The sequence below is a fragment of the Clarias gariepinus genome, chromosome 12 (assembly GCF_024256425.1).
Source record: "Clarias gariepinus isolate MV-2021 ecotype Netherlands chromosome 12, CGAR_prim_01v2, whole genome shotgun sequence".
Lineage (NCBI taxonomy): Eukaryota > Metazoa > Chordata > Actinopteri > Siluriformes > Clariidae > Clarias > Clarias gariepinus.
Genome location: NC_071111.1, coordinates 13619776 through 13646851, shown reverse-complemented (window position 1 = coordinate 13646851; position 27076 = coordinate 13619776). Strand labels below are relative to the sequence as shown.

The 27076-nt window shown below is 36.7% G+C and overlaps 1 protein-coding gene across 4 annotated transcripts in view; it reads right to left on the bottom strand.

Annotated features, from left to right (window-relative positions):
* Positions 1-27076, bottom strand: part of pparaa (peroxisome proliferator-activated receptor alpha a) — a 53700-nt gene that overhangs the window by 3163 nt on the left and 23461 nt on the right. For 2 of the 4 annotated variants that reach the window (XM_053508189.1, XM_053508190.1), the window contains 5 exons: positions 11640-11884; positions 10901-11058; positions 5690-5828; positions 4572-4771; positions 1393-1861 (listed from right to left, as the gene is read on the bottom strand). In XM_053508189.1, coding sequence (XP_053364164.1) covers positions 1393-1861; positions 4572-4771; positions 5690-5828; positions 10901-11058; positions 11640-11880 — 1207 coding nt within the window. In that variant the 5' untranslated portion in view covers positions 11881-11884. Of the gene's footprint in view, positions 1-1392; positions 1862-4571; positions 4772-5689; positions 5829-10900; positions 11059-11639; positions 11885-17387; positions 17468-19749; positions 20061-27076 lie in introns of those variants that run through there. The other 2 variants (XM_053508188.1, XM_053508191.1) reach the window with 2 other exon arrangements.

Genomic DNA, 27076 nt, shown 5'->3' with positions numbered 1-27076 from the left:
TGTTAACATTTTTAGTAAATATTTATGCTTAAGTACTTCAGTATTCAACATAAATATCATAAATTTAATGAGCGTAATAATTATGGGGAAAAAACTAATTGCAAACATAACGGCTTGAAAACACTTTGTGGGTTCTGTCTATTTTTGATAAATAAATGTTTTATTTAATTTTTATTTAATCAATATATTTGTATATTCCTGGGTCATCTCTTATATACAGCATGTTTAAGATCTACCCAGATATAAAAACAAAAACATGTCACGGAACTTGTGAGATTGAGCTCATATTTTGATACACCGTAATGTAGTAGTTTGTGGTGGATTTTGTGATACTGTATACTTTGTATCATTGACTATTTGTAAAAGCCTGCATCTTTTCAGCTTCAGGTAATTAGGTTTTTTACACTTACTTCCAGAATTTGCCAATATTTACTGGAAATAATTCCTTCATCTAGCTGTGCATTGTATTAAGTGCCACTGGATACCGCACATCCCCAAAGCATTATGGATCTATCCTCATGCTTAACAGTTGCCCAGGTGTTCCTCCTTTTTTTTCCCTCAAACATACCTGGGACAAATAAGTTAAGTTTAGTCAGCAGCATTATTTTTTTGTTTTTGCCCTCGTTAAAGCCTTTTTCTTATCTACATATTGTTTTGCATACATCAGTCATTTACTTTTGATAATGAGATTGCAGGTAATGTTTCTTTCTGATTACTCTTCTATGCAAATCAGTGTTGTGTAAGCGACTGTGGAGAGCAGAACAAAGCATTGCGAGTCCTATGTCAGTGAAATCTTTCTGCAGGCCCATAGTGTTATATGGGGATTTTGCTTTGTATTTCTTGCCAGGATATGGGTCATACTTTTTTTCTTGGTCCTCTTGCCTTGATTTCTACAGTTCCCCTTGGAACTGCAATTCCTTAATGGTACAGTACTTCAGACAGTGGAAATTGTGAGCTGGAAATGCTTTGATATCTTTTGATAGCTTTCTTCTGCTTTGTAGGCATAAATTAACCTAAAGGAACCCAAGGTTGCTGATCACAAAGTTTAAAGAGTAATTTCTTTTTTTGTCTGGAATTATCTTTTAATTTTATCAAATGTAAAGTAACTTATTTTTTTATGCTAAACTTCATAATATTTGCTGTAGAGATTGTGCTTGCTGCTCTTCACTATACGCACAAAAGTCAAAAACTTTTCTCGGCCCAATTGTATATACTGTATCCAGATTTTCTCACACATATCACATCAAATTATCAATTGTGTCCAATCACTATTATAATTTGAAAGGGATTTGTTTGTGCAAACTCAATCATGAAAATGCTGTAGAACAGATGAACAGACTATGAACAGAATTATCATTTCACCACATATAAAGCGCTCACTCCGAGACTTACCTCCACAGCAGATAATAGCAGCCACAAACAGTGCCAGGTCACTGTCGTCCAGCTCCAGAGCATTGAACCGCATGGCGAACTGAAACTTGGACTCTATCATAACACTGAAAGGCTTGCGAAGGCTCTTAAGGAACTCACGGGTAATAAAACCGCGGCCCCGTGCCACCAGCATCCCGTCCTTGTTCATGCATGAGGCTAGCAGGGCAAAGAAAGCTTCATGCACGCCGTACTTCAACAGTGTCACCTGGTCATTGATGTCGAGGCTTGGGAAGCCAGGCACAGCCTTGGCAAACTCTGTAAGCTGCGTGACCGTTTCAACTGAGACATACTGACAGCAGTGGAAGAGACGATCCTCAGCCTCCTGCCCCTGAACAATAAGTGCAAAATCCTTCATTCCCTCGCTCAGCATCTGGGTGACCAGAGCAGGCTGTGCCTGCTGTAGTGTGTCCAAGTCATGAATGACAAAAGGCTGGTGAAAGCATTGCAGGGGTGAAAAAAAACATGAAAGGGTAATCACTACTAGCAGTAATGTAACAGCTGGAGAATTAAGCAGCAACTATACAAGCTTAGGATGCAGGGATGCAAATATTATGTTTACCCTTATATTACTATAGCTGTTGAATAATTCATAATAGTTGCACAGTAATATGTTTTAAGATGAAAAAGTAAATAATGACCTAGAGGTTTAGAGAGTTTAAGTCACATAATAATGGAAAGCCTGTTGTCATATATCAAAACAGAAATTTTCTCTTTTTAAATTTAAACCTAACTTTATTTATATTTTAGGCAGCACTGTGTTGTAGTGGGTAGAATTGCTCTCGCACAACGACAAGCTCCCTCATTTAAAAAAGGGCCCATATTGACTAAACGTCTCAGAGTAAGAAATTGCTCCTAAGTGGACAAAAATTCTCAAAGGGACGCAGAGCAATTCATCAACATTCTTTAAATAGGAAATCACTCCTACCTCTACCAACATGTAGGAGAGCTCCGGAGGTGTCCATGCAAGGAAATGGTGTTCAGGCAGAGATGCGGACAGTTGAGAGACCTCGCACCTCATGTGAAGATTTATACATGCCATACAGTGTGAAATCAACGAAAAACAAGCTGCATTCATGGAGTTGTGGGCATTATTCACTTTTAAATAATTGTATTTATATATACATATTTATATACACAGCTGTTTTTTTTTTCTTTTTAAGATTCTCTGTTATAAGCAGTACTTCATTAACATGGCGCACCCCATTTTTTACCCTTCATGGGGGTACCTGCGCCAAACAGCAGGGGCCTTGATGGTTTCACAAATTGCCTTCCACTTACTTTTAGCCTTAGGGCAGAATTTTTGCGTTATGTATTTTACTGCCTCCTCCACACGTCCACGCATCTATACATTTGGCCTGTGTGCAAAAAGCTTTTACACAACTGCTGCTGATTTCATCATATTGCTTTTCCACAGTTTAAAACTACAAGAAAACTGTCAAAACACTCAGTATAATGTGTAGCCTACTATGTGACTCTCAGTGTCATAAAAATGACATCACACACTTTCCTTATCGCAGTCCTACTCCACGCTCAAAAAAGTGTAGGAAGCTTTCTAAATAACATTGATGTTGATGAACTTTGAGCCCAATTCCTAGGAGTGATTCTGAGATGCTTTGTCAATACTGGCCCTGAGTTCCGTTGAATTAGTAAGCTAGGTAGTTTCTTTTATCCTTTTTATTTTAAAAGCTGAACATGGAACAAAGGCTACAAAGTGGCTTAAGGTGCAATAAATATTAAATATATGACATTTTGATAAAGTATTGTATCTTATTACAGTTATTCATCCATGTACAAGTACTTAAACATATTGTTAAGAAGTAAAACAGAATTAGAAATACATTTACTTAAGTAAGTGAATGCAAGTCTGAACGGTTTGGCAGGAAAAAAATACTAAGCGAGACTGAATGTCTGCTCTGTTCCTGTTCAGTTTTCAAACAACAACAGGATGATAACTAGTAAAGTTCCAAAGACAGGATAAAGCAATTGTACAGCCAGTTTTTAGAATGCCACAAAAAGTTTGCTGCTTCAGTGTTTTTAGATCTTGTCTAATGTTACTAATTACAAATATTTTATAAGTGTCAATGGTTTTTATTGACAATTACGTTAAGTTTATGCAAACAGTCAATATTTGCAGTGTTGACCCAAACTTTGAATATTTTGTGTATTTGAGCCACTTAGGTGCTAAAATAATGGTACAAGATGCTCGATAATGTACTGGCTGTTACCGAACTTGTGTTCTTGAAAGGTAGGAAGACGTTACTATCAGAGGATGTTTTTGTACCATTCTTTATTCATGGCTGTGTTCTTAGGACAATCTTTGAGTGAGCTCACTTCCTTTGCTGAGAAGCAAGCCCACACATGAATGGTCTCAGGATGCATTACTGTTGGCATGACACACAGGATTTACTGTATGGTCGTGCTGTCAATAAAAACCTTTGACACTTGGGAAATGTTTGGTACCATAGTATACCATAGTAACATCTCACACAAAAAATCTAAAAACACTGAAGCAGTAGACTTTATAACAGAATTAATATTTGTGTCATTCTTGAAACCTTTGGCCATGGCTTTACTATTTACACACAGCGTTAGAACCATGAACTGGTGTAAATGGTTAAAACAACAAAAAACAATACAGTGGAACCTTGGATTGCGAACAACTTGGTATGCGAGTGTGTTGCAGGACGAGATCAATTTTAACTTGTTAAACAAGCAAGGTCTTGATTTTCAAGTACTGTAGTATGTATACACTTTGTTTGCTGAGTGTCACCTGATCACAACTGAGCCAATGGTTCTTCACGCTGTGGGGTGGTGGGTAATCATCACTCATACTCATATAGTCAATATCTGTGTATGCGTTTACTGTTTACTATAACATTGTGACCATGTGTTTGTGAGCATAAAGCCTTTTTAAAAATGTTGTGTCCAAGTGTAGTTACTGTTCTTTGGTAACTGTACTGCAACAACGGCCAAAGTTTAACAGATTGTAGCAGTGTGAAATATGATTCTGTTTAAATTCGCTTCAGGAAATTCGCTTTGATATACGAGTAATTTGTTATACAAGCACGCTTTATAATGCATTATGTTCGCAATCCAAGGTTTAACTCTAATGAGCAAATTAACAAACTTTTATTGATTACCGGCATGTTGGTCTTGCCAGTAAGAAAGCCTCGTGCTTTAGCCTTGTTCAGATAAAACTGTTTAAGATAGGACTCATGGATTTGGCTGGCCAGAGTCTTCCAATCATCCAGCTGTGCCTTGCTCTCCTCTTTCTCAGGGATTTGCAGCTCAGCTCTGAGCTTCTGCTTCTCTGACTGAGGCATCCTCCCGAAGCGAATCGCTATGACAAAGATAAACACTATAGATGTGATTTCCTCCAAGAAACACTAACTCACATAAACAAAGGTAAGTGCATACACACACACACACACACACACACACACACACACAAATTTAGACAGCATACACATATACAGCAACACAAGCACCCTTAGAGAAATGCACCATGTCACCGTTGCTTAGAATGGTACGAGTTGGAAACTAATTGAGTTCACATGAACCTGAATCAACTCGACTGAGGAAGTGAACACTAAGGAAAATCCCAAACCACTCAAGGGACCACACATGTCTGTATGTAAAATCTATATGCTCATGTACTGGTCAGGACAGACTAGATTCAATAATGTATGCATGAGGCTTTGTCATAAAATATTTTCCCACACAACCAGACTGCTTTGTCCTTGATGAGATGATGAGATCAAAGTCTTGTGGCTAAAGTGGCAAGTGTATCTCTCATCCAGGTGAAAAATGCTTAAAAAAAAAAAAACCTTTTGTTTTTCGCTGGCCCAAATTTAAGAGCCACAGCATTCTACATATCTACAGTACACAAAATCCAACTTAGAGAAATGCCAATGCCATGCTTATACTGCACATAACAATATCAAATGTATAAAATGTAAAAGAACAAAGGAAAAAATATAGTATTTAAAATATACTGTATAATTATTTTTAATAATATTTATTATGTTTATTTTATTTTAGCAAACAAAACTGATAGGGCATTTTGTTTATGTTTTAATGGAAAGTGATTCTGTGGGTGGGATTACACTGTGATTATCTACAAAGTGACTTGGGAAACTCAACAATATATAACAACCAATAAAGTAATCATGGCTATCTAATTAGTATAAAACATAAACCTATAAAAACATAATGCTCCCTTTAAAGTCGGAGCCAAGTGTGTACACAGAGCACTTACCGTTGTGGGACATGCCTACAGCGAGGCACTTGTGGAAACGACAGTACTGGCACTTGTTCCGGTTCTTTTTCTGGATTTTACAGTTGCGCACGCACTTGTCATACTCCAGCTTTAGGCGTATGGTCCTCCTGAAGAAACCCTGCAGGGGATTTATACAGGTTGGGCATTTAAAGTGTTAAGGATGGCTTTACTTCATTTGATTATATAATCTGAGAGTATAATCACAACACACACCATGTGTAATGAACTGGCATGATATCACATGTTAGATTGCTCTTGTGATAAGACATATTGTGCCATATGCGATTCAATGATTACAAGAGAATTGTCTTTATAAACACTCTCTCTTAGCAATAAATAAATTTCAAAGAAAAACGGAAGTGCTCGCCCACAAACTGCCATGTTTAATTTCAAAGTCCAGTCAATGATAGTTGATACAGTGATCACACTGCCAGTAAAAATTACTCACTGTAATTTCCAGAATTGTTATATTAAACCGTACAGCTCAATATACAAACTGCTTTGCCGCTTCACTCAGCTCCCCAAATTTTACTCACCTTTCACTTTTTAATCATCCTGTGTAAAATAATTGGAACAATAACTGGATGTCAGAAAAAATGGAAGTGATTACATGGAAATCAATCAAATATATAGGGGACTGATTGCCTCGTTACATGTCTGTTGTACATTACTTAGTATGTGTGTATGAAGCACGGCTAATGATCGCATAATAGAACTGGAACAGTTTTATGGACAATGGCCAGGACTTTACTTTAATGCTCTTGCCAACTGTGTCTAAGGTCAGACAATTGGGAAAGTTTGAAACAAGGTCAGGAAGAGAACAGTCAAACATATAAGAAATTAAAAATGTGCACGTAAAACCAACTGCACTTTAGCCTCTATTCTATTACTGTACCTAAAAGTTGTTTGAACATACAGGCTATGGTTTTTATGTATGTGTAAGTATGTGTGTAAGTCCAGTGACACTCACACCAGACAAATATTCACTATCACATATCTAGTCATGAGATCTACATTTTTAAATAATCCATTTCAGCTGCCTAGGTACCACGTCATGGTTAAAAAAACAGACACCTCTGCATCATAGCCATAAGTCAAAAACACGTGAAAGACCATGGGAACTATCATTCGTGCCACTGTACAGTGGACATCAGGCTATAAAGAGCTTGTCTACTACACAGTGATCATACCAGTAGCCAAACTAAGCTGTATACAGGGGTGTCAGCATGAACATTTCACACATACCAGTCCTTAAAGACCAGCCAAGAACACAGCGTCTGGAAAACCTTGACTGTTTGTTGTGCTTGTGACTTTTTCAGTTGTATCAATTTACCTTGTGCTATTCATGCTTATATAATAATAGTATAATATAATTATTATATAATATTTACCCAAGCCTGCTCCTTTTAATTATTTTGTTAACAATGCCAATATCAGAACAACAACTATGAAATCAAATCTTTCTGCAAGTGAAAGATTCTTTTTTTTTTAAAGCTAGCAATACCAAACCAGAAGACTAGAGATGGAGGAAATACAGGAAGTTGGAACATGTTACGGTCATTGCGAAGTTCGCCATCTGTAAGCCTATAGCACTGCACAGGGAATGTGCTGAGATTTGAAGTGAGACTTGTAAACCCTTGTGCCAAATCTATTCCTCTGAGATGAGGAGTAGATTTGTAAAAGAGTCCTTTTTTTGTGGAAGGGTCTTTTTCAAATAACGAGCATAAGATGCGCAAAAAATGAAAATAAATAAATTAATTAATTTATAATTCCAAGTCGAAGTATAAAGACATGCTGACTGCAATCTAGAGATATATGGGAGTTTGAAAACTGCTTTGCATGACAGTCCCGTGTGAATAAAGTTCTGTTAAATCTCAGCAACCTGGGTTTTGCTGACTCACTGTAATCAGAGTTTAATCAAGTGTTTAAAGAACAAAGTTATTCCATGGCCAAGTCTCTGTGACCTAAAATGTACATGGTATGCTTTCTTCTGGTCAGTCAGGTGACACTAGGCTTGCTGTAATATAACAACTGAGATGAGTTAATAACCAAATAGTTTTATTGAAACTGAGTTGTTTATGGTGAAGTTATATATTTATCATAAAACCAACAGTAAACAGAATTTGCATTTGTACATGAGACTGTATTTCAGAACATTTAAAGACTGATCCTTAGTTATAGTAATTAAGTGATTTAAATTAATGTGAGCTTGTGAATCAATACACAACTTTTAACCATTACTGTTGCTAAGCCCACAGATATCATAGTCATTTATGTTTAATTAATCAACCGTTAGTTTGGGTCCTCTAATCTGAATGGTCAAGTGGTGTTTAGAGAGTGCTTACATCTAGTATAATCACACATGGATGTTCCACTGTGTATATTCTGCTGCTCTTCTGTATTTGCCACATTAAATTAAAGTTCTAAGTTTTAAATGGTTCCTACAGTACAGTTAGTGACATGGCTAATATGTGTGACTCAATCTGTCAAAACACTGCTTTTTTGTGATTCCCTATTTTCTAAAAAAAAAACATATATACAGTATAGATTGTTTTTATGTATTAAACTGTATAAAAAGGAAAATCACAACAAGAAAAAAAATTCCTTTAGCTGTGTTTTCACAGATGGGTGACAAATACTATGTATTGTTAAATGAAGCTGAAAAAAAAGAACGCATGAAAATTTCACCAGCAGTGTACAAAACAATGCTAGCTAGTAAGTTAGCTCTTAGGATATAAAGTAAACAGGGATTCTTCCTAAATGTAACACGTCAGTTAAGCGATAGGAATTGTTTTTCTAACCACTGTAAAAAAAAAAAAAAATCCCTATACTGAATCACAGCCGTGCTGATCTTCAGTATATCTGCACACTTACACTTGCAATATTGCTGAATTACTTGAGGAAGTCAAAAATCATAATCATAAGTACATGCATGTGATTGCCCTACTGAAGAATTATTTAAGACGTGTTCTTCTAATAGAATCCTAACATAAGATTCATATTATCATATTAGAGTCATGCTGTTTAGAAACAAAGCGGCATGGTGGTGTAGTGGTTTGCACTGTCGCCTTGCACCTCCAGTGTCCAGGTTCGATTCCCGGCCAGGCTTGATTCTCGGCCAGGCTCGATTCCTGTCTCTGTGTACATGGAGTTTGCATGTTCTCCCTGTGCTTGGTGGGTTTCCTCCGGGTACTCCGGTTTCCTCCCACAGTCCAAAGATATGCAGATTAGGCTAATTGGCGTTACCAAATTGCTCGTAGTGTGTGAATCGATGTGTGTATATGTGTGAGTGCCCTGCGATGGATTGGCACTCTGTCCAGGGTGTACCCTGCCTCGTGCCCTAAGTTGGATAGGCTCCAGGTCCCCGTGACCCTGAATACAGGATAAAGCGGTATAGAAGATGAGTGAGTGAGTGAGTGTTTAGAAACATTTACTTTACGCTGCACTTACCTTACAAGAATAGACATGAGAGAAGACCTTAAGTTATATACAGTATTAACAGAATTGTTGCACACCACATACAGTATCTTGAAGGCTGTGTGTGTATGTGTGTGTGTGCGCAAATGGGTTGAGGGTGAATGAGCATGTTAGAGCATCTATTTTTAGGCTATATCTTGTTGTCTTGTTTGTTTATACAGTGGGGCAAAAAAAGTATTTAGTCAGCCACCAGTTGTGCAAGTTCTCCCACTTAAAAGGATGAAAGAGGCCTGTAATTTTGATCATAGGTATACCTCAACTATGAGAGACAAAATATTTTTAAAAAATCCAAAAAACTCACACCGTAGGATTTTAAAAGAATTTTGTTTCAAATTATGGTGGAAAATAAGTAATTGGTCAATAACAAAATTTCATCTCAGTACTTTGTTATAAACCCTTTGTAGGCAATATTAGAGGTAAAATGTTTTCACAAGTTTTTCCACACACTGTTGCTGGTATTTTGGCCCATTCCTCCATGCAAATCTCCTCTAGAGCAGTGATGTTTTGGGGCTGTCCCTAGACAACACAGACTTTCATTTCCCTCCAAAGATTTTCTATGGGTTAAGATCTAAAGACTAGCTAGGCCACTCCAGGACCTTGAAATGCTTCTTACTAAGCCACTCCCTCGTTGCCGGGCGGTGTGTTTGGAATCATTTTCATGCTGAAAGACCCAGCCCAGTTTAATATTCAATGCCCTTGCTGATTTTTTTACTCACCATGTATTGTGAGATCTTGAGGTTTTCACTCATTTTGAGGTTTCAAAATTGCAGAAAAACAGTCCCAAAGCATAATGTTTCCACCCCCATGCTTCACAGTAGGTACGGTGTTCTTTGGACGCAACTCGGCATTCTTTCTCCTCCAAACACTTCAAGTGTTTGGTGACAAACCACGACAAGTGGTTTCATCTGACCATATGACATTCTCAGAATCCTCTTTTGGATCATCCAAGTGCTTTCTAGCAAACTTTCGACGGGCCTGGACATGTACTGGCTTAAGCAGGGGGACACGTCTGGCACTGCAGGATTTGAGTCCCTGGCAGCGCAGTGTGTTACTGATGGTAGCCTTTGTTACTTTGGTCCCAGCTCTCTGCAGGTCATTCACAAGGTAGTTCCCCCCGTGTAGTTCTTAGATTTTTGCTTACAGTTCTTGTGATTACCCAGGGGATGAGATCTTGCGTGGAGCCCCAGATCGAGGGAGATTATCAGAGGTCTTGTATGTCTTCCATTTTCTAATAATTGATCCCACAGTTGATTTCTTCCCATCCTGGTGCAGGTCTACAATTTTGTTTCTGGTGTCTTTGACAGCTTTTTAGTCTTGGCCATAGTGGAGTTTGGAGTGTGACTGTTTGAGGTTGTGGACAGGTGTCTTTTATACTGATAATGAGTTCAAACAGATGCCATTAATACAGGTAACTAGTGGAGGACAGAGGAGCCTCTCAAAGAAGAAGTTACAGGTCTGTGAGAGCCAGAAATCTTGCTTGTTTGTAGGTGACAAAATACTTATTTTACAGAGGAATTTACTAATAAATTCATTAAAAATCCTACAATGTGATTTTTTTTTCTTATTTTGTTCCTATAGTTGAGGTATACCTATAATAAAAATGACAGGCCTCTCTCATCTTTTTAAGTAGGAGAACTTGCACAATTAGTGGCTGACTAAATACTCCTTTGCCCCACTGTATGTGTGTATGTGTGTGAGTGTGCATCTGCTAACCTTACACCCCTCACAGGCATGCACTCCATAGTGGAAGCCTGAGGCACGATCGGCACATACGCGGCACTCAAGGTTTAAGGGGCTGGCGTTGATCTCATCCTGCCCTGTGATGGCTCCAAAGGCTGCTGGGGACGGGCTAGAGGCTGGGCTTAAAACGTCTAAGGACACACACACATGCATGCAGACATGCACAGAGAAAACTGCTTTGACCACTGTTATTGTAAAAAACAGTCTTAATATTATAAATTACTGCTCTAAATAATCTTAGTTTAAATGCTCATTTAAGTATGTTCCCCTATGCTGAACATGAAATCATGTATTTCAAGAAATGTACCTGGTCTTTGTTTCAGTCAAAATCCTAATGCATAATAACAAAATTTTTTGGAATGAGAGTTTCTTAAATGTACATTAAGGCTGAAATCCTTTTATGGTCTGTTCAACTAGTCTCCAAATACATGATCTTCAGTAACCACTATTGAACTCCTTGCCAATAGGTCCCAGCAGTTACAGGGATTGTCAAATGGCATGTCAAATACTATACGGTAGAGATGTATTAATAAAAATAAAAGTTTAAATTTTGAATTTCTAATTACAAATTAAAATTACAAAGTATATATACCTAAATCAACTCTTAAAAGACTTTAAACTTACAACATAGCAACACTTAAAACTTACAACATAGTTAGAGATTATATGCTCATATGTGCAGTGTTCGGATGTGTGTTATACATATAATTACCGAGAGTAGCAGAACTGTTGGAGCTAGTGCTTGATTCCTGAAAGTCAGGCAGATGCAGCAAGTCGAAGGTGTCATCGTTGAAGGATCGAGAGATATCCTCAAGCTCCTCCATTTCCTTGATTAGCTCCCCACAAAGAGGGCTATCTAACACTACTTCTCCCGCTGAGGTTAATGGGTTGAATAGATTGGGCATATCTACCATGGTGCTGAACCACGGTACTGCAAGGACTGGATCACTCATTGGACTGTAGAGAGAAAAAGAAAAACAAGTTCAGAATACAAGGTTAATAAATAACAGTATAAACATCACATTTTGATTTGTCATGCCAAATGGCACACACACCAGAAAGGTTCAACAACCGCACAGTCAACCACCCAAGACATGGCAATCACAACCAGCCGTAGTCTTAGCTACAGTTAGGATATTTTTAAGGAGACTTTGGCATATTTGCTTTGAGTTGTATCTTGTTCTTACAGGAAAAAAAAAAACAAAGGAGTGACAGCATCTTATCTCAAACATTGACCAAAGGTAAAGAGCGTCATGGGTTAAGACCTAATGGAGATACAACAAACGAGAGATAACAAAAATAATATAACAAAACAGATTTATTATTCAAAAGAAAAGACACAAAATTTCGATTCAGAGAAATTGTGAAATTAGTTGCAAGTGAAGTGATCCCCCTATAGATTGTCGTGTACTACTGATTATTGCTATGCAATACCTTTACACACATGCACCAAAACACAAATAAATGCATTAACACATTTTATATTGAAAAATAATTGGTGGGGTTATTATAAAAGAAATCAAAGTGTTTAGATAACAATATATTGTTATGTTTATGAATACTTGTTTTTTTCTAGAAGTAATGTAATCTTCATCGCTCAACATTTGAATGATTTTTTGAGGTGGCTATACCATGCTAATAGAACAGTGTTTTACAGAATAACCAAGGCACTTCAATAAAAAAAAACTTTATTTTGTAGAAAAATCAATGATCAAAATTAGAGAACAGCAATCACTGTACCACAGAGAAAAATAACAACAAAAATTTCTAAAGGTTACAACAGTCAACAATTAGTAGAAAGTGTGCAGGCCCTTGCTTTAAATGACTTCAGCACATCTGCAGCCACAGGACATCACTAGTCTCTTACACTTCTCTGGGGTGAATTTGGTCCACTCTTCTTCCAATGTCTTCCACAGTTCGGTAACTGTAATGGATATCTTGGTCATAACTTTGTCAGAATCATAAAAGATTTTCCAGAGGTTTTTTATTGGGTTTAGATCAGGAATCTGTGCTGGCCAGTTCATTATCACAATGTTTTCAGCTTCAAGGAACTGCTTTACCCGTTTTGCTGTGTGACAGGTGGCATTGTTGTGCATGAAAATGGCTGGCTCATTCGATGATAAATGCAGGGAAGGAACTGCAAGAAAAAAACATCCCCCAAACCATGATGCTTCCCCCTCCACCTCTCACTCACTTCTTTACACACTTTGTGTTCAGTCTTTTTCTAGTTTGTCGACGAACATAATGTTTCCCATCGGACCTAAATAAATTAAACTTGCTTTCATCACTAAAGTGAACTTTGGACCAGTTCTACTCTGTTCACACAGCATGCTCCTCAGCAACGGTTTAGTCTAGCCTTTTGATTCTTTCTGCTAATGAGAGGTTTGGTCACTGCAGAGTGGGCTTTCAGTTCAAATTCTCTTATCACTCTGTATGACGAGACAGATCCTTACTCTGTTCAGTGCTAAACTGGCGAGCCATTCCAGCTGCAGGGATAAATAGTTTGCCCATTCTCAGCATTATCTTGTCCTCTCTTGCATTTGTCTTTTATGGACAACCAGGCTTCTTGGTGGACTTAAATTAGTTTTTGACATTGTAAATATTAAATATTTTAGAAATCACATATTTGAAACAAACAACTACTTTTGCTATGGCTGGAAGGGTCATCCCTTTTGCTTTCATCTGGACAACCTTTTGCCTGAGAAGTCACTTCAGTCACTATAGAACAGCTCATCATCTTGCAAAGCCAGTGAAAACTGGAAAGTTAGGCTGCAAGTTGAATAAGGTTTGTCAGATAATGAAATAAATTAACCAGATTAACACCAAGAACAGGGAGGTATCTAAAAGTGTTCTCTATTTTTGATCTTTTTCAAATCTCATTGAGTTTTTTTTTTATTCTGTGCTTTAATATATATGTAACACGTTATATATTCTTAAAAAGACTGCTCTTTCACTCCTCTTTAGATTTATTCAAATAGAACTAAGCAGCCTTGACCTTGAAATTTAGGAAATTGTATGTTGTTCTCTAATTCTTATTATACATATATACATATATATATAGCAACATGTCCATCCTACAGCCAGTAAAAGAAGAACAGAATTACATGAATAGTGCTCAATGTAACTGGGTCACAGCTTGATGGAAAAGCTACCCTGATAAGACTGACAATAAATATCCAACATAAAACACGAAAAGCGTCCTTCTGCTGCATCATCTGACTGAAAGCCTTGGGTTCTGCTCCTGTGTTTCCACAGCTCTGTCCAGCCATGGAAAACCATCTGCAAGGGGTTCCAAAGTCCTGTCTGCTCACTGCTCTGTACAATTCATATCATGTGACACTAGAAATCCTACCCAGCTGCTACAGCTGTTAGGGCAATCTAAGAGAAGAGTTAAAGTGATTGTTCTCAGAACAGACGACTCTGAAGCTTCCACAAACGCTAGCATATATTCCCTGAGCCTGGCTGTGTCAAACATGCACAGACAAGTGTTGCCACATGCATGCTCACAGGGGAGCCACATAGGCAGACTTCAGTTTTAGGAATGTAGGTCAGTGACTAGGGAGTTGTGGGTGTGTGAATTGTGTGCAGACTCTTAAATGAATTTCAAAATCTTTGCAAGTGAACCATGCTTGAGGAAGGATGGATGGATGGTAGGAGAAGGGAAGGGAGAGAGATCGAGGAAGGAAGGAAGGAAAACATGTTGAGACATTGTGGTAACCTTTAGTTTGTTTTGCATAGATAAATCGATTATTTGATAAAAGAAAGAAAGAAAGTAACTTTTATTATAATATATCTTATTTCCAGTAAATACCACAGTACAAATACAACATACAACCACCTTTTCCCTTTCTTCTTTGTTGGACCACATGTACACCATATGGATCTATCGGTTTAGCAGCTTGTTTGCATGGTCGAAGCTACAACTTTTCTACCTCGATAAAAGTCTGTGGCATCCATTAGCTTTAGGTTGCTTTCCCTTGGTAGTATTGCTGGGCCACTTGATAATGGTTGTTCTACTAAGAACCCATGTTATTGCATTAACTGTGGCATACACTTATATTATTTGCCTTATTTTAGGCAGTATTTTAGCCTTAATACTTTTAGAACGTAATTTTTTTAAATAAAAGTTTCTCTCTCACACCATCTTTCAAAGCAGTGAAACAATTTAACCAGGCTATGGGATGTATTACTAGTCTATGGACACTAAAAAGTGGAGTAAGCGCAATCCATTCTTCTCGATGTCTGCAGTTCAACTCCCACTGTTCACTTCAAAGGTGGGGAGTGTGGTGACTATGGGAATGCCAGCTGGAATCAGCTTTTTCTTACTAGTTCTGATTGCAGCAGACACACTGTCAAGAAAGCATAGTTGAAAGAGTGGCATTCTGCACACAACATAGAAATCCATCAAAGGTTTGATAAGGTGCAGATGATTCTTTTTGCCCTTGCCAGGTCAACGAGGCCAAAGTCAACAAGGCTAATGGAACACCCGGATGTCTTCCTCCCAAAAGAGGTTTACTGTTCCCCAACCAGATCACCTGTGTCAGTCACTGGACAATGTACTTTATGTAAGTACATCACTGGCTTGATTCACCACGTTGCCTAATTTCCAATATTTAAATCTTCGAAGACTAGTAGAAAGTGGTAAGTAGAAGGTGGTGACGCATCTCCAGCTGCCATCGAAATATATTTAAAAAATCTGCTATGTTACCTTCTACTTTTCAAGCCCTACCTAAAAAGTTAAATACATGATGCCAAACTAAAATAGGTGTCTCTGCACACTGCTTTTTGTAGTCAAAGATTTGTTTTAGAAGAAGAGAACGAGAACTTCATGCTCTGGCAATAAGCAGCATGCGTTGGTGGTCAGATGACTTTAGGGGTGGTCTTGTGGTTAAGCTATTAATTTCTGCCTGAGGTTGTATCAGCCAATTTTGTAAATTAACTGACCTTGCAGTGGCTCATGATGGCAAACAGATGTTCAGGGTGCCTTAGTGAGAATGTTTCAGGGAAAAAAAAAAAACTATGACAGAAATATTAATTGCAATTTTGTTGGAAGATCTCAGCATACAGACAAATGGGCACAAGCAATCTAGACATCTTAATCTCACCAGTTTTCAGCCAGGTTTCATAGAACCAGAGATATATGCATAACCAATGTTTTGTCTGACAGAAGGAAAGAATAAAAGAAAGAAAGGAAAACTTATGTACATGTCATTTGGCTGGTACCACAGAGAGACAGAACTAGAGTCTAACGTGCCAGATGATCATACTTTGTGTCCACACGTGACACCTACCTTATGACCCAACACTGTAGCCAAGTACTGGGAGGTCACTAGCAGTGGAGAAGCATGCCCTTGTAGTCAGTACACAAACAAAACTCCATTATTCAACAGTATACTTTAAATAACCTCCCGGCAACATATATCTACATTCACATAACCTAAACACACATCCACACCTTCTAACACTTAATCATTAGCAATTAAATACTTTACTGCAACTGCAACACATACTGTATTAGCCAATAATCACAGTATCAGCAGTGTGTGTAAGACAGCTGTTTAAGGCTCCTGTTTCACACTTAAGTAAGAGGAAGGAGAACTGACCCACAACACACACACACACACACACACACACACACACACACACACACACACACACACGTGGTATTCCCAATGTGCAGCCAGCACAGGCTACGTGCTGAAAAGGAAGAAGGCTGTGGAGGGTTAGAGTTGAGACAACTGGGAAAGTAATAAAGTTCCATTAAGACCTTCTCCTCTCATTGTCCTTCCACGGCACGTTCTTTTGCCTGAACAATAGCTACGAAATATTTTTAGGACCAGAGCAACAGGAAGACAATGAATGTCTCTGCAGTAAAAAAAAAAAAAAAAGGAACAACAACAACAAAAACGACATGCAGGCTCCAACTTTAAGATGACACTTCTCATTGATACAGGATGCTCTTTGATGCTGGAATATCAGCTGGAAATTATCTAGAAACAAACTAAAAAAAAAAAGAACGATACAACACAGAGGCTATAACCAAAAGGAGACTGACTATTACCAAAGCTGATGGCTACAAAACAGACTCAAAACCACAACACAAGGACCATGGACACATGGACCTTAAACACACTGTTCTGGTTCCTAAACACTCTGTTCTGCTTTCTACAGGAAACAAAAAAATTAGATTTTTTCAGGCAAACCTGTATTATGGTCAGTGTCTCACAGATGGATGCAACACAAGACAGACAAGTGGAAGCTAGTCAGAGATTGGTATAAAAGATAAAAAAGGCAAGAATATTTAATGCCAGAAATGAAAGCAATCATTGTTCACATGCAAATAGGCTTTTATGAGTGAAATCTCACTTTTACTGAAGATCACTGCATGATAATGGAATAAATGTAATACCCATGGGTATCCCTCACCACCAGGAGAGAGCAGAAGGAAATCAATGCTTACCAGATCACTCCACACGAGTTTGTTTGAGCAGCAACAGCCAATAAATATGCTCTGGCCCCAGATGGGGCTAAAGTCCAAACCTCACTTACTGCTCTCCTGCCTCTCTCTCTGTGGAGCAGATTTCCTGGCGCCTTACCAACCCAAGAGGGCAAGCAAGGAGCATTCACATCTGATAAGATGGACTTAATCTCGATATGTAAGAAGTGATAAACAAAGTGCGTGTCAACAACGAGGGAGGCTTGTCCTTAAACACCCCCTAATACATATCCTTAAAGCTCTATTCTAAACTACTCTACCTGATACTCAGCATTCTTAGGTTCAGCAACCTCAGAAGTGCCAGAAAAGGCCAAACACCTCTTAAGTGGTTGTTAAAAAAAAAGGAAAAAGAAAAGAAAAGAAAAAAAAAGAAAAGATAATCAATTTGTAAAGCGTGCACAAATAGAAGTGTGGCAAACTTTATGAATATTTGCACACCTCAGCCATTTTTACATTACTTATGGACAAATTTCTATTTTCTTCTTTTATATTTCTATATTATATATTTTTGTTCTTATTTGTACAGTATATTTTATTCTTATTTTATCTTAGGTAGCACAGTATATTTTTACTTTTACTAGTTAATTTCATTTTCCTGCAATATTTCTTTTACTGCAATATGTCTTTATTTTTACTTGTACAGTATATTTTACCAGTTAACTTTATTTTCTACCGTATTACCTTTTATTTATATTTATTCTTATGTTTAAGTTTTATTTTAAGGTCACTGGTAGTCGAAAAAGCATTTCACTGCATATCGTACTGTGTATGACTGTGTACGTGACAAATAAATTTGAATTTGAATTTGAATTTGACATGGTGAGTGTAACATGCTTCTGTCTCACTTTGATTCAGGGTCACTGGATCATCCACTGTGCAAGATTTATTTGATTTTTGTTAGGTAATGTTATTTCTTTTAAATACCTTTTTTTCCAGTATGTAAAAATAAAATAAGTGAACTGCATTGATTCTAAAACATAAAAATACATTTTAAAAAGAGATTACGTAGTTGTAAAACAGAATAAATGAGGTGAGATGTAGAGTTTGATTAAGGGACATACTGTAAATTGTACAGATGGATAAAAAATGTGGTCCAATCCATAAATTTGGCAGAAAGAATCATCATACCAGTAAGTGTGTATAAAGTTAAAAGTTAGAAAAGAACCAAGATCCAGGATCATCCGACAGCTAAAAGTGATTCTAATGACCACAGGGAGATAAAAGATGTGTTTTAATACTGCAATTCTTAATAAAATTAAGCAATAAAGATATTTATAACCTGTAAAGTTCAAATGGCACAGATCTGTGCAGGCAACACAGCATAGGTCAAAAATGATTTTAAAAATATGTATGTGCTTATATGGAAGCCTTGGCAGGTTCAGACATCAAACACCAAACTGTGTATTTGGGTTTTCGAATGTGTCAGGTAGAACGAAAGTTCAATCAATACTTTTATAACGTGCTAATTTTACCACTGCCAAAATCATGTGTATCTGTACTATTTCTTTGCCTATGTGAGAGATTGTTTTTGTTTTAGCTCAGTCATTTTGTATAATTGGTTAAAATGAAAAATAAAAAAATCATATTGCCTAGATTGTGTGAAAAAAATAATATTACTCTATAATGCATAATGCTGACCATTATATATGTTTAAAAAAAGATCTACATCATTAAAAAGATCTACATCATTATTACTAGCAATAATAATAATAGCCAATATAATTAGATAAGTACTGTACAGTTATGTACTGTTTATACTACTTATATAAAATGTAAAAGATAGACAAAGACCTTACCAAGAACAGTCTACATTATACTACTGACTGTAACCTAATAATGAAGTTAAATCCCTTTTAATTGGTTACTGACTGATGTGTATTTATACAAATTACTATTTATTTCTAATCAGAGATCAGTAGTGCAGTCTATTTATCCATCCATGAGAGATCCATACCCACAGCATGCAAGGCAATAATGCGCTACAATGTAACCGTATAGAAAGAAGGGGCTGGTATTTAATTGCTGTCACACAGAATGGACATTCATATGCAAACTTCCTCTGAAATACAAACAAATACATATATTAAATTAACTGAGAAAAGCCTCATTTCTCAAAAAAAAAGTATCGAACAAACAACAAAATCTAAAAAAGAAAAAAAAAAAAACAATGCAAAGTTTAGCTGTCTTTTGTCCATTTAGAACCGGATTGTACCTATAGAACTAAGTAGAACTATAACAAGATTTCTTACAAACTATATACTACACAGACATACACACACACACACACACACACACAGGCTCATTGCTGACCAAAATGTCCCACTACCTCAGTGTAGTTCATTTCGCCCAATCCGAAGTCGCCATACACCAGCTCCTCCAAACTGCCCCTCAGAGCTCTTATTTCCACAACCGTCGTCAGCGCTCCACTTCCGGTCAAACGCATCAGCGCAGTGCAATAAGCGAAGGACAGCCGAGTCGTTGCTATGCGACGCCAACGACCCTTGGAATATGTGTTTGACGAGGGGGCTATGTGGCATTCAGGGTTTCAGCCTGACAACAAGAAGTCAAAGCATTGAAAGAACTATTACGAAAACAACGTAACTAAGTTAAAATTTTCAATTATGAACGAAATGGTAAAGTCTTAGTTATTTCAAAGCCAGTTGCTCTGCCTATCTTCCCAGTCTGACCACTAATACAGCCACCTGTTAAAGTTGTTAAGGGAAAACCTGATCAGTGCTGCCACCTGCTGACGAGTTCTCAATACCTAGCGCAACTTTCACCAACCTAATTTTCATTCAATAGACGTTAGGAAAATGTATTAATTTATGCTGTGCAAATAGATTGTCCTGTGCTTTTTAATTCCTTAATCTTCATTCACTTAAATATATAATTGAATAAAGTTGTACTAAGTTAATATCCTGAAACAATGGGTAAGGTCATCAATTTGGTCATTTTCAAAAACCATTATATCAAAAAGACTTTCTCAAAAAAAAAAAAAAAAATGTTGATAAACGTGGGATTAGATTAGATTTTACACTTGTATTACATATGAATAATTGAATGATATTAAATTTTAATAATATTTTTAAAGATATTGAGAAAGTAATAGAATAAAGAAATACGTAGAAATAGCAATAAATAGAATCAAGTATGTATTTTATTTTATGTGATTTTCTTCCTAGTTGAACTAATACCTCCTAATTTTTGTAAAAGTATTTCTTTTAAGATCATCTGCATACTAAAATGAATATTCAATTTTAATTATATTCGGAGATTTTGACTGATTTTGACCTTACTGTGTGTATTGTTCTTCAGCTAGCTAACTTTGCTAAACAACAGATCATTGTAATGAATAAAAAAGACATTTTTGCATATATATATATATATATATATATATATATATATATATATGACACCTGAAATACATTATATATATATATATATATATATATATATATATATATACTGTATATATACTGTATATATATATAATGAATTTCAGGTGTCATTGCAAGTTTATCCCAGATTAACCTCTGAAGATGCATAAATTATTTCTATAAAAGTATAATAACATACAATTTAGTTAAACATTTTAGCAGGCAGTAGTACGTAGTTGGGATGAATACTGATATCAGTCTAAAATTCCCATCGTGCAATACCATGGCAACAAGGTTACCATGGTCCCATGTCAGTGCCTTCACTTCCTGTCTGCCCCTCCGTCTGTTCTCTTGTGTGTGCCAGTCTCTGCGTGTCCCCCTAGGTGCCCGCCAGCATCCATAAATTCTGTACCAGTCAAAGGCTGGCGAGCCTGCAGCCATGTAACTGCTCTCTTAACATTGGATAATGGCTTTAGTTACAGAACCAGCTGCTCCAGGGCTACACACATGAGTGTTTTGGGGAAACAGAGTCAGATATTTTGCTAATGTCCTGGTCCCATAGGTTATAGCAAGAATAGCAATTTCCTTAAAGAACAACAGTAATACAAAAACTTAGACAAGAAATTTGTATTAAAAATTCAACATAACAAAACATGCAGTGACATATTTATCTTTATTATTGCCCTTCTGTTCACACTGAAACATTTGACAGTCATACAAGAGGAAAAAAAAAAACACTAGCTTGGCACCATCTTGTCGTTGGCATCCAGTGACGTATTGCTGCCCTTCAGGGAAGGCAGTAGGTTGTATAGTTATCTCCTGATGGGGCAAAATCACGACCCTGAAACCACACAACCTACTACCTCACCCTGTACGAACATCACTGAAACATTTATCCAGGGTACAGATATCTTGTTTGGGCTCACAGATGATCAACCATCAGTGTAACCCAAAGAAGAGCTGCATGTCTCTTGTCTGTCTCTTTGGTACTTTTTAGTACAGTTTACTATACTTTAGATTTGCCATTGCTTAAATAAATGAAGACATTAAATTTATAGCAGCCAGCCTATATGTTTCAGGTATGACAAAAAATACTTTATCATCATATGTCATTAAATGATCAAACATTAGAGAAGTTAATTTTTGCATCTCATTTTCTGAATGTTGCATGAAATATATCTAAAAACAGGTATGGTCATACTCTTCCTTAATTTTTTCAAATATATTTTTTTTTTCTGTTCATTTTGCCTCAAATACTGTATAAGATTATTTTCCTGTTTCTTAATACACCTGTGGTTTTAAAAAATTAACTTTATATTCATTTCTTTGCTTACTTTCCTCCATTTTTTCACCCAGAATCTCTAACTTTTACACACTTCCTTAGCACTGTAACTCCTTAAAAGCATCTGTGCTGATGTCCTTCACTGGTCGTGCAGTTCTTGATTGATGACATTACGGCCACTTCAGGAAAGACAGTAAGTTGTATAGTTATCTGACAGCAAGGGCTCAACCCTAAAACTATACAACCTACTACCTCACCCCAAAGGACAGTGTCTCTCTGCAACAGGCCTGATGATTCACGTAACCCCACTCAGAAAAATGAATTCCCGCAGTTAAATACAGAGTAATGATCAATGCATGATGATGATTAGCTATTCTTATACACATGTAGACAAGAAGTGTGCATTAAAACTAACACCTTAATACTCAGCACTGCTTCATGAGGAGTTCCATCTGTGGGAAAGAAAAAGAGAGAGAAAGACACAAAAAGAGATTGAATCGTCAGCATATTTATTTACATGTACCACAGTCAACGCAGCAGTGACACTTCTTTGTCTCACTGTGTCTTCAGCTGCACTGTGTGGTGTGATGTTTCTTGAGCTCCCTTCATTATTAATGGAAACCTTGTTTACAGTTGTGCATGCTGAGCCCGAGGAGGATCAGATCGCACCTCTGTCTTGCTTGAGTAAGCTCTGGCTTGGTGCATTGGTGCAGTTGTAGAGCCACATGTGCTGGCTATGAATGTATAGGTACGACTGCAGCATGCATAAGTGAGTGTCCCTATCTGAGTAATCGGGAGGTCTGTGGTAAAAGTAAGGAGGTAGTCATGTGTAGGAGTGACAGTGTGGGCTACATTGTGGTTTACCTCAGGCACACACACGCAGCTTACTCACACTACCACAGACCCCACAGTTACCGCAGCACTGACTCACACACGCTCACCATACACACATAATCGCACACAATGCACAAACACACTACCACTAACTAAAACTCTGATTCAAGTTCTTTTCAAAACAAAATAAACCTAAAATAAGTGTCTGTTTTTTAAGAGGCTTATATATCAGCGGGCAAATCAAATTTATTTCATGGATTAATATGGGTTTTGGGCTTATTCTTATGCAGTTTTTATTCCAGGACATTGTTAGAATTGTTTTTCAACAGGATGGACAGAAATTCAGCACACAAAAATTATAAATATATTAGTTCTAAAAAAATAATAATAATAAATCACATGAGGAATAAGTACTACCTGGATAACACATACTACTTGGATAACACTTAAAATCACAATGTTAAAATCTAACAGTATGAAAAAAAACTTTCTAAATTGTTTTATTTAGCTCCTGCGCTTTTCTTTGGCTTCCAGTTCAAACTATTCCTTTTTATATATTTTCAAAGTCAAAGTGCACCGTTTCATTTTCTTCATGTCTTTGAATGCTGTTTTACAAATGAATAATTTATAATGTCATTTCCATTACTCGTCAAAGACTTTCTCTTACTGAGGTTTTTCATTGGACAATGTGGGGTAGGAGTAACCTGCTCTGAATCATGCTCTATAAAAGAACACCTCCTCGGTGAAGGGCGTTTAAAAAATCAACAACCTCTACAATAAAGCGGGAGAATTAGCAACATCCCTCAAGCCAAACCATCCATCCACATCAAACTGCGGTGGGAGTAATTATAAGGCCTCGTCGGTGTCCTTGAAAGACCTGTTGGAGTGAGTAAAGTTAAATGCGGAGTCGAGCTCCACTCCCTGTCCGTGTGTCTAACAATGTTTGGCATGACAGGATCTGTTTGTGCTAGACTTTTAATAGATAAATGTGAAGGCTCCTTTTATCCCACACCTTCCACTTTCCTCCCAGATCCATCACGTCACTGCAACATTATATGGCGTGAGTGTGCCATTACGTGACCTGTGACCTAGATGCAAAACTAAAATATTTCAAAGGGAAAGGTTTATTCCCTGAGCATATAAGATAAAACCAGAGACAAAGACACAATGATGAGCCGTCATAATCATAAGCGTCTATAAGTCTAAGCTGTAATATGCTTTTCCCAGTCTGAAACTTGCACGAACCATACATTCACAACACACCCATTGTGTATTCATTTGTGTGAGATGTAATTTATCATTGTCTGTTGTTCGAATACTTTGCTCATATGACCCTATGGAGCCTGGTGGAGATGGTGGCAGGTCGGAGCAATTAACAGCCAGTAGGTGGCGCTGTACTCCTAAGGCTTGAGTTCTGCCTGTTCCTTGCTGTGAGAGTGAGAGAGCTGTGTTCTGTGACAATAGGGCTTTTATGCAGAGCAGGCCACTCTCTTCACTGCTCCAGAGTCCTGTTTCCCTTAATCCCCATTTGACCTTTGGGTGCTGGAGTCACTTTCACGTTTTCGTGTACCTGAATTCTGTTACCGAAGCTGCAGCGAGGACAACTTTTTACCCGGATTTGATTTGCTGTGGTGTGCGAGCTTCACTGACAGAGAGCAATGCATCCTGTCTGCTGTAATATTCCAGTGATAAATCAGTGCTGCAGGTATTTGAATATGTCTTCGCGCACCAAGTCATAATTCAACGAAATTAAAAATGAAGCTGCTGCCTGAGAACAAAAGATATTTCAACACTGATTGATCTGTTGAACATTTAAGACAGCCTAGCCAGATGAGCAAATAACACCAGGTCTTTAAAAGATTACACATCAGAGTTTTAAAATCAGAGACAGAGCATAAAAAAGGCAAATGACCAGCTAACAAATAAACTCTCTTAGTTATTAATAAGAAATAAAAGGAACAACACATTATAGATCGACAGGTATCCAAATACACTAAGCAGAACCAAACAGCTCGACGTCCGAATCAGGATGTTTTATAAAAACATATATTTTTTTGTTTCACTATTTTCACATCACTTTAAAAAAATCTGTCTAATTTGTTGCTTCTAGACTTAGCGTTATATTCAATCCTCTACTTTCCTGAATGTTTAGATATGATAAAAATAATAAAACGGTTTTAAAAATGAATATAAAAAACTGAAAAGACAAAAATTGGCTCCACAAAACATCACTCATAGACAATTCGTCATTCCTTTGTCATTATAAGATGTTGACTACCAATCGATGACAAGCCAAAACAGACATAACAAACTTTAAGCAAACAGGTTTGGTTCAACCACATCTGAGGGACCGAACTTTTAATCCACTGATGTCATATGAGTCATTAGGAGAATTTCTTAACGAATGTCAGTTCAATGGTAATTTGAAACCAAACAGTATACCTTTACTAAAGCAATTAAATCAATTAAATCTGCATTTTATTACAGTAAGGAATAAAAAAGAAGCACTAAGCACTTTTTATCTTTTAGTAATAAATTACAACCCATCTGATGCCGAAGTAATTGCAAGATCTTGCAAGTTATTTTTAATAGAATAAATCAATTATCCAATTGTGATAAAAGAAAAATCCAGATAAACTAAATGGCAAAAATGAGCTTCCTTTTTAAGATACTTCTAAACGGTGTTAACTGACTCTAAAATCAGACTTTCAGTTTTTTCCACTCGAAGTGCAGTTACAGAAATGAATATGCTTACACTCACACTAGTGCAATTTTAATTAAAACAATTACAAATTTTAAAATTATATAGGTAATAATAAAAGTCAGCATTTTGCACCACACACACACACACACACACATACGCACACACAGACACTTAGATTTACACAAGTCTATAAAGAACTATAAAGAACACTATAAATATGTTTTAGCACTGGTCAGAGATATTAAATTTAATAAAGATATTAATTTTTTTTTTTTAAAGTTACCCTCATCTACATAATTAATGTCTTTTTATAAACAACTCTTTTATTTTGTAATTATGCAATAATTAGTTAATTATAATTAGAAATAATTTTACATCTAAAAACAGAAAACGTGAACAGGTACTGCAAAAGTGCAAATATATTCATGTTTGAAAAGTGAATAAAAGATTTATGTATGAGATCTTATGCTACGCGTAATAACTACTTTACACAGCTCCAACTATTACATAACATCTTTAATTGTTACTGACATTTCTGCATAAAATATTTCTTTAAAAAAAAATTGTCACGGAATGTCTGTATTTAACATTTTAAAATATTTGCAAAGTAATTTTCCTTTTACAAACTTACCTTACACACACACACACACACACACACACACAAGTCGAAAAACTTTGGAAACAAAAAAGATACATGCAATTTATTATAATAATACTCAGTTATACTTTGATTTACCATAATCTTAACATACAGATAAAAATGATAAAACACGTATACCCATACGTGCGCACGTGCACACACACACACACACACACACACACACAAACATATGAAAATTGTTTCAACTTCCTGCAGCACACCTATTTATTTTCTTATTTATTAATTTCTTGTTGATTTATTAATTTATTAAAATATCAAACATACTTTTTAGGTGTCCTAATATTCCCGAAGCTTCAATTCTGTAACCCTACTTATGCTTGAAATACTTAACTAATCTGAAAAAGCAAGTAAATTTTTTCAGCATGTGTACAGGCTTTACATGTTTATGTTAACTTAACTTCACAAAGCACTAGATAAGTATCGTTTGTGTCGTTTGTACACTTGAGTTCCGAGCTGATCTTAAATCTTTAAATTCAACCTTTTTTTCTTCTTTCTGCATTGAACACAAGACATGTCTTCTGTCTAGACTGGATATGGATGAGTGTCTTTACGGGCGGGGTGGTGTGGGGTGGGGGTAGACCCTTTAGTCTCATATGCACACATTAAAGGCGTGGGAATTTCATTCAGGGCTGAACTAGAGTCCTCTTGTGGGGCACATGGCAAGTGTGTCTAGGTATATAACGAGTGTGTGTTGTGTGTCTTTATGCGAAAAAGATGGAGTGTGTTTTGAAAATTTTGGAAATATGCACACCTTTTAACCAGAACTTACCATACACTCACACACATTTTTTTTTA